At 39.8% G+C, this 9,128-nt stretch overlaps 1 protein-coding gene across 3 annotated transcripts in view; it reads right to left on the bottom strand.

The window, feature by feature from the left end:
• mbd6 (methyl-CpG binding domain protein 6) overlaps positions 1-8,621 on the bottom strand; it is a 16,227-nt gene extending 7,606 nt beyond the window's left edge. For 2 of the 3 annotated variants that reach the window (XM_086159523.1, XM_086159524.1), the window contains exons 1-6: positions 8,415-8,621; positions 7,243-7,465; positions 6,290-6,429; positions 2,901-3,003; positions 2,356-2,527; positions 1-1,775 (exon numbers count right to left, since the gene is read on the bottom strand). The exon at positions 1-1,775 is cut by the window's left edge and continues 658 nt beyond it. In XM_086159523.1, coding sequence (XP_086015649.1) covers positions 1-1,775; positions 2,356-2,527; positions 2,901-3,003; positions 6,290-6,405 — 2,166 coding nt within the window. In that variant the 5' untranslated portion in view covers positions 6,406-6,429; positions 7,243-7,465; positions 8,415-8,621. Of the gene's footprint in view, positions 1,776-2,355; positions 2,528-2,900; positions 3,004-4,171; positions 4,235-6,289; positions 6,430-7,242; positions 7,466-8,414 lie in introns of those variants that run through there. The other variant, XM_086159525.1, reaches the window with a different exon arrangement.
• Between the last annotated feature and the right edge of the window lie 507 nt (positions 8,622-9,128).

The raw sequence follows: 9,128 nt of genomic DNA, 5'->3' as shown, positions 1-9,128 counted from the left end.
TGAGCCTGTGGTCTGAGCATTCTGTACACTGAGCAGGTGTAACAGAGCAGACAGTGGTTGGGTTGGAGGATCCAAGACAAAGGGTGTAGGTGTCAGGACCGTAGTGATATCCAGAGCTTCTCCCTGACGAGGGGGTTTGGGAAAGTGTGCTGTCTGTCGGGGATTTGGGAGCCTGGGCGTCTGCCCTGGGAGCAGATGATGAGGATTTTCTAACATCACAGCATTCTGGCCCTGCACACCTGAGGTAGAGGAGGATTGTAAGGGGGAAAGGAAGGCAGAGGAGGATAGATTGATAACTGTGGCAGACATTCCCTCTCCTGGTTGGGCCTTCTGTGGCCCATTAACCAGCTGTTGGTTGTCTCTTATCTTGCTGTGCACTGTAGGAGATCGCTGTGGCCTCTTACGATGTGATGCATTGCGCTCTGCTGTGGGAGGCAGGTGGGGCAAAGAAGAAGCCAGGGACTGGGCCAGAGAATGGGATGAAGGAAAGAGGACAGAGGAGGCTGCTGCAAGGGAGGGATGGTGAGGCCTAGTGGAAGCAATGGAGGAGGGAAGGTGGCTATTAAGTAAAGTGCTGTTCGTTACCTTTGTCGACTGTTTGTGTTGTGCCTCTGTTAAGGCCTCCACAGAAGAGGACAAGCTCACTTGGTTGCTGGCCACATTTGAACTCTGGCTCTGGGTTACCTGGTTAGCTAACTGCGCCTTTGCAGCTGCAGACAGCAAGCTGCTTGCGGGGAAAGAAGTTGGGTGTGGTGATTTGCCCTGGGCGCCATGGTGGTTCAGAAATGGCCCCAGAGGTACACTTGAGGGCCCGGCAGAGTTTGATCCAAAACCTGGTGTTCCTGTGCAGGAGGTCGGACACATGGTACCTTTGGGTTGTTTCAGGGACATACCATGAGGGGTGCTACTGCTTTGGTTGGTCAGTAAAGATGGGTTTGCAGGAATTAGCGGGTGATGATTATTAGTGCTATTGTTGCCTGAGTTCTTAAACTGCTCCAAGATGTCTTCCAGCTTGTACTTGGGGAAGAGGGGGCTGGGATTTGGAGAGCCACTAGGTAGAGGGGAGTGTGGAGAAGAAGAGGTGGATTTCCTCCTCTGTGGCAGCTTGATTCCCATCAGTCCTTCTGTTGTTGCATTTGAGCCTCCTCCTTGCTCAGAGAGAGGAGAGGGAGAGGCTGAAGGGTGACGGGATCGCTGGTGAGGAGACACACAGTTCATATTATGTACAGAGGGGGAGAGAGAGGGTGACAAAGGGACCGGGGAGCCTCCTACAATGATACCATGAGGATGATGACCTTGAGTCTGCACTCCTCTTCCCCCAACTCCCATAGTCATTGGGGAGGAAGGAGGAGGTGAAGAGAGGGGCCTTAGCCGAGGGGAAGTAGGATTCTCTGGGGGTTTCGATGTTCTTTGACCTTGATTAACATTCTGAGGTGTGGGGGTGCGAGTTGACCTCTGGGCAACACTGTAAACGGGGAATGAGGGGCTGGATGAAGAAGAGGAAGCAGGGAGAGGAGGAGAAGGATGGTGAAGCCTTCTTAGAGCATCTAGGGGATGGTGAGAGTTTGAGCCTGAGTGAAGGCCTAGGGAAGAACCATTGTAAGGGTAAATTAACTGGTGTGAGGATTTGGGGCTGGTGCAGGGATTTGGATGGATGTTGTTGAGTGGTCGAGCTGGAACTGGATGGAGTTTGGGAAGGTAAATGCCATGGTCATCTTCTTCCCGCTCGACAAGTGCCCTCTTTGGATTGCGACTGTCTACTCCACTGCTAACATCTGGAATTTGATACATAATCAAAAAACTGTGGTTACTTCATTGAAAAAAAAACAGATAAAATAGCCAGCTTGAATTAATAATAAGCTGACGAACAATCAATGTGCCTGCAATAATGAATATCAGTGCTTTCATTATATTCACAAGTAGAAATGGAAAACAAAATGAACTACAGTAAAATGGGAAGCATCTGTATAAGATGAAAGTAAGATTTCAAAATATAGCTGCTTGAGGAACATGTCTGGTTTATAGATTTTGCTCAGGCCATTTGGAAAAAAGCAACCAACACATAGCAGGTTACCTCACTGTTTCTTAGATAACAGACACAAAACGTGCTGGAAGTATCAGACAAGCAGTAATGGCCTCGTAAACAATTCAGCTTCATACTACTGAGGTCCATTGCTTTGATTTGATCAAGGGAGATATCTAATGCCTGTATCAAACAAAACCTAATCTTAGATGGAAATGGGAGTGAAACAAAAATGAGACACCAATCTATATTTAGAGGAGTTTGATTTACTTGAAGATATTCAGGTGTAACATAAAGCATAGAAACAACGTGTTTTACCCCCCAATCATTACCTGGATGATGAAGGTGGGCGAAGGGTAGCTGCGAGGCCTGCATACTACGACAAAGAGCAGCCATTGCTACCACTTTCCTGCGATGGTTACAAAGTTTGGTCATATCCTGCTCTGCTTTGCCTAATGGCTGGTTGTGCTGTTCAACCTTCACACCCACAGTGAAGTTGAAAACCTACAGGAAGAGAATTACAGTTCAGAGAAGAGTTGTGAAGATGTTACATCTCTGGTTCAAATAGCAATATTTCAATACATCCCTATAAGACATGCATGTATTTGAGTCCTATGGCTATATAAACAAAGGACCTCTTTCTTAAAGCAATCAATAGAGAATTTGGACAGGCATTAGAAAACAAATTCTCATTATTTTGGTTTTGTGTTCGTGACATCCATTCAGAGTGTGATGACTTGTGAACACTTAAGGAACTGTAGGTTATTTTTTTCTCTTTTTGGTGCTTTCTCTGACCTGTGCTTTCTCTTCACAGGTCGGAGAAAGCACCTGAGATTTTACTTTGAACTTTTTATCCCCATTTAGTAGCACTCTTCACCTTGTGGATGACAAGTGGACACTCCAGACCACATTTGCAGGTGCCATCAGTCAAAAGATAGGTCTTGACCTCATCCAGAGAGGAAAGGACAGTGCCATTAGGACTACAAGAAGAGAACAGCAACAAAATATTTAATAAATTCCTCCAATTTGATAAAAAGAGAAATGCTTAAAAAACACAATTTCTGATCTGCAGATCTGAACATGGATAGAATTCCCTTCTATTTAATCTTATTTATATTTGAAGGGCTAACAGATGTTTATAAGACTGTAAATAGACACTGCAAAAATTTGTATTGAATACAGCTGTTTCAATCCTTCAGTATAACACACATTTTGAAACACATCCGAGCCCTGACCAGTTTTAACAAAAACATGAGTAACATTCATAAAGTTCTTTTTTAACACAGCATACATTTGATAATATGAAGTGAATTTTTCTGTTAAAAAGTCAAGTAACATGCTACAATCTGCATCTAGATGTTGTTGTTTGTCATTTCTAAGGAGGGAAAGTTATTTTAGTAGCTGCTTTGCTTCATTGGTTGAATAGTTAACAGTCAGAAAATGGCAAATCTATAGATTTGGCAGAGGCAGCATAAACAGAAAATCAGTATCACTTGCATTTTTCAAACGTGACAACCAGAGTAATATTCACATGCATTTATATGTAAAACTCAGCACAATAAGCAAACAGTACTTTGCTGTACTTGCAATAATTTGGTCTGACTGTATTTAGTGTACCATAAGATCCATCTCATTATAAGGCACAATACAATGGCTCTATTTTCATACATAAGGCGCATGATAAAACATATGGTATATAAAACAAAACAAAACAAAACAAAACAGTCAGTTTAGTTGAACTGTTTAATTTTGTCCTCCGACTGTGGCCATCTCGCTTTGTTCGCTCGGAAACTGGTCTTCTTTACTTGGCACAGTTCATCTGCTTGCTTCCTCCACTTCTATACCATTGATTAATTAATGGTGAATTATTTCTCAACTGCTCTATTCCCATGATTGACTGCATGACTGATAGCCTTGAGTTTGAATTCCACTTTAGAAGCATGTCTCTTAACAAGGTGCCATTTTGGGGGGTCCTCATACACACACAGTAATATGTTGAAGCACAGTATATACCGGTGATACAAAAAGTGGCAGAGGTAAGCGTACTACTTTCTGTTCTCAGATTGGTTTATCATTGCCAGTGACAGCGGATACCTGAAGTTAGTGTGACGTTGGAACGTCGTATTCCAGCACTACATCATTAGTTACCTAACGCTATCTGATGTTGCAACCCATCTTCAACCCAGGACCGACTTTAATACAACTTCCCTGTATGAGGTGGGAATGGTCCAACAATCAATCCAGTGAAGCAGCTTCGTCGTTGACCACACTCACACTAAAAAATTTTGACAGATATTTGAGCGCAGTGTACCAAATAAAACTGGTTCGAGATCAGTAAGCACAACAAGAATTTATACATAAAGTGCACTGGATTATAATCCGCACAGCCAATTTTTGAGAAAATTTAAAGCTTTTAAGTGTACCCTGTTGTGCAAAAAATACAGTATTTTAGCCATTATGGAACCTTTGTTTTTTTTGAGCAAGGAATAGAAAACTGTTCCCCTGACCAGTGTATCTCTTGCTATCAAATTATCTCGTATGAACAAAAAAAAAAAAAAACAGAACTAAAGCAGATGGAGACACGCATCCAAATACTTTAGTCAAAGTCTTGACAGTTTTTTGTCTCAAACAGTTTTTTGAGACAACAAAGTTTATTATTTGTACCTTGCTCAACTGACTTGGTTTTGGATATTCTTGGTTAGGGTATTAAACCTAACAGCCTAAAGTCTGCAGTTTACTAAATCATAATATATTCATTTACATATGATTAAAAGTAACCAGTATAATTTGAATATTTAAGTTAGGACAGAGTACACAAGAAATAAAGCATTTTACATTTTGCACATAATTGGTTTTCCTCCACTTCAAAATTTCACATGTACCAGCAGAAACAATTTGTTACTGGGATTGACTTGTTCTTAGAATAGCTATGTAAGTTTTTTATGATATCTGATGATGAAGCCAAATGTCAGATGAGTTGCAGTACACCGTGTTTTCTATTTCAGCCATTTATGATATTTGTGACCATCCATCATATGATTTGTAAGTGAACACACTGTGGATTGTTTTAATTTTTAACTTACATAATCTAAAAGGTACCCTGAACATTCTATTGCTTCATTCAGTTAATGAGAAATGCCTGAACTAGTGTGCCATGATGCATTCCAAGTTAAATTCTACTGTTTATATAATATGATGAGGTTGTGTCCGTTGCATTCATGTCAGCCAGCTCATAACTTTATACATATTACTTCACTGATGTTTCTGTTGACATTTAGTAATAGATAACACTGACATTGGTGTTGCCGTGAGTTTCATATATATAAATATATATATGTATATATATATACATATACATATATATATATATATATATATATATATATATATATATATATATATATATTTATATTTTTTTTTTTTTTTTCTTTTTTTAAGTAGAAAGTGAATGGTCATACTGTTTTTTTTGCAAGCCAAATAGTATGACGGAGACATTAAGGCTTTATTAGATGAAATAATTTATCACACACATCAGGAGCAATAGCTAGTGGCTTGTAATGCTGCATTTGGGCTGTGTGCCATTGACAAAATCTATCATGATATTGATACTTTCAGAACTATAACCGCAATATCTAAAAAATGAAGTTCATGCTATCTAAATTACTTCTCAAATTGTCTTAACAATTATTAATATAACTAAAAACTACTTCTTGATATTAACTGTGACTCAACACCATTGAAAAGCACTTTTTCCCTCCCAATAACATTTAATGTAAACTACTGTTATAAAGGAGTTTTGCTTTACTTTTGCAGCAGTGATGACTGAAATAATAGATGAGAATTTAAGATACAAAAATGAATTTAGAAGAGACTATGTAAAATCTTGCACTCAACAGCTGACATGTCACCAAGCGGCAGTGAAAACATGTCTTCTCATTCATCAAATAGACATATTTTACTCTTAAATAAATAAAGTAATGTACACAATTACCCAAAAGTGAGAGATAAGAATAGATTCTATAGACATACTGTTCAAACAAAGTACTGGAGGTCTACAATCACAAACACAATTAAACTACTAAATCAAGAAGGGGTCTTGCTATGATTAGAATTTCATTTATAATGTTACCTATGCACAATGACACACGAATCTTGCAAAGGTGCAATCTCACTTGCGAATTAATACAATGTTTATCTTTGTATACTGATTTTCAAGTAACTGTTTAAGAACTTTTATGGCTTTTTATTTGCAAAAAAGAAACACACCTGACATAGATAACCTGCCCACCATCCACTCTTCTCTGCCAGCCAATGGGGACATGTATTGCAGTGGTATGGACTCCATCCTTGTCCCCACTGCCAGTCTCACTGCCTCCCATCATTGTGTAGCTGCAGCCTGCCAGCACCTTGGAACATAGACAATGCAACTATTATGATAAAAGTGTTCTTTAATTATGATTTTACTCAATCAAGAAACATAGTGTTTCTTTTTTAATTCCTTTGGGTGGAAAATAAATCCGGGGTAGCTGTAAGGTTGATGTCGTAGACGAAAAATGTCTCAACTAGCTGTTTCGTCAGCAAAAGTATGTTCATAAATTTAATTGTGAAAAACAAAATATTTTTTGCACAGACACTTGTCTTGAGAAGGGTTTAACATTCAAACCAATACTGAGAACCTGATATGAGAAGTGTAAAACTATTCTGACTTTTAGCAAAGGGTTCACAATACTATCTGTTTTGAATCACTCTTTCATGTCGTTGCATGTTTAACTGAAGGTTGGTTGTCCCTGAGTCACTAAATAAGTAAACACACGCATGCATAAATGGATGAAGTAATGTCCCGGCAATGAGGTCTTCAGGATATCAATGTTCTAATTAAAGCAAACTGCATGGAAAAAGATGTGCGCACTTACATGATACTGTAATAAAAAATGTAAATGTAACTAAAACATTTGTAAAATATGGATACGGTAAAAGCCTACAGCCAATCAAAATGAATGGAATACCGGCTACTAGATGGGCCATAAATGATCTATTTTCAGTTCAATAACAGCTGCCTTCACGATAGATCAAAAATAGATACGTTTTCAAACCCAACAACGGAAAGTTTACCCAGAAAGTTGTCTTGGTCATGAATCAATTCAAGTGACCAAAAACATAAACACTCACTATCAACAGAAACTGAACTAAAAAGAATACTTGACACACACTACACATACCTTGTCATCTTTGGGAAGCCAGGATCTGTTTTGGCTAGGGTATCCACAGTACAATGTACATGCTGGTGGGTTAGAAGCACACAGACTGCTAGCAAATCCTCGCTTGCAGCCCAAACAACGGAGCTGTCCCAAACCCGGGTCAGACCGATGGCTTAGAGGATGATTCCTGCAGATTTGTTTGCTCCGCTCACATCAGAGTATGGGCGAAATGAAGATGGAGAGCCTGGGAAGAAATGTGGAGGTGGATTATGTAATATGACAAGGGAGACTGAATCGAATAACTAATTATATAAAGTATTTCTAGCAAATTTTGTGATCCGTGAGGATTTCACACAACCGATCGGATGCATTGTTCTATCAGAAAAAGGAAAACTTTACAGTTACAATCTGCGCCTACTTTGAAGTGGGAGGGTGTGTTTCATTAGGCCCGTGGCTTGACGTTAGTGTGTATGCAGCTTCAAGACTAGCTTAGTTTTCCAGTCTTCGCTTACAAACAGCCGAGCAAGTCCCACGATATGAGCTTGATTTTTTTAATCAAAGTCTCCCCGTGGTAAACAATCCGAAGAGACCAGTCATGACAAAATTCCAGAATTACACGAGTGGTACACGGCACGCTAATAGCTAGGCTAATCGCTAAGCTAGCTCCCTACACTACTTTGTACTATGTTGTCGTGACAGCTGTCAGGCGCACAAAACACTCCGATGTTCAACTCTTGCATATAAGCTACAGCTACAACAACACCAACAGAGACGTGCATAGCACTATTGCGAACCAAACAAATGTTAATTCGATTACAAATTACATTTGCTAATTGAGAGACATCAGCTAATGTTAATGTTAGCACCTGGACCTATCAACATTTCTCTGCGTCAAGCTCTCCGTGTTGGCGAAGTTTTGGAGAATTTTCAGGCTCGCGGGAGAATCAAGTTAGCTGACTAACGTTAGCTAACGGACTAGCCGGAGTATGTTTTGAACGATTCAAACTGACGATACAGTTATTAAAAACGTGAAATAAATACCCCGCATTCGTAGATTAGCACAATAAGCCCACCACCTCTGCACCACGTCTGCCACTTCGATTTAAAAACAAAGGGCAATAACGCTTCATTTTACTGCGCCTCGGATGTATCGCTACCAGCTAGGCTAGCAGAGCTAACTGGCAGAAATTTACTTGATTCTGGAGTGTCCCAACAAGAGTGCAGGATGTCCCGCTCCCGGGGCGCAGTTATCTAGTCGTTGCTTTGGTCTCTGTTTTGCGAAACAGTCTTGCAATCAAGTATACTCTGACAACCATAACGACCCATGTAATCCCAAATTCACAGTTGCTCTGTGTTTTTTTCTTACAGATTCCGTGCAAAAAAAATAATGGAGTTTTCTGTCGGGCATGCGCACTCGTTGCTCAGGGACTATTGTACCCAACATGCAACGGGACCTTTGTAGTGTTCCAGACACACATCAGTGCGGAGCGCCTGGGAAAGGATATGACCGTGATATAATATTATCACGTCTGCGCTTCTGCCAGTGTGATCTCGCAATTTGATCAAAAACAAATAACATGCCTGTTTAGATTCCGATCTATTTGAAGATCTAGTGGAGGAAGTGAAGTTATGATTTCGTTAAATGACGCTCAGACATTGAGATTTTCTAGATGTCACAGCCTGGACACGTCTGCAGTTATGTAATTTAGTGATTCGTATGGGTGTGTTTGGTGCTATTGCTAACATTACAGAGAAATTATTTGAGTTGTATAAATAAAATTTGAACTGGAAATGGCAAGGGCATCAAGGAAAAAAAAAATTGTAAGCACAATGCAGTGTACAAAATAAAAATACTGTCCAGTTGGCAGTTATGACAATGATGTAATAAAAATCAAATTACACTAAGT

Source organism: Fistularia commersonii, chromosome 14, assembly GCF_037954325.1.
Source record: "Fistularia commersonii isolate RoL2024-O1a breed Wild chromosome 14, RoL_Fcom_v1.0, whole genome shotgun sequence".
NCBI lineage: Eukaryota > Metazoa > Chordata > Actinopteri > Syngnathiformes > Fistulariidae > Fistularia > Fistularia commersonii.
This window is presented reverse-complemented; position numbering and strand designations above follow the sequence as displayed.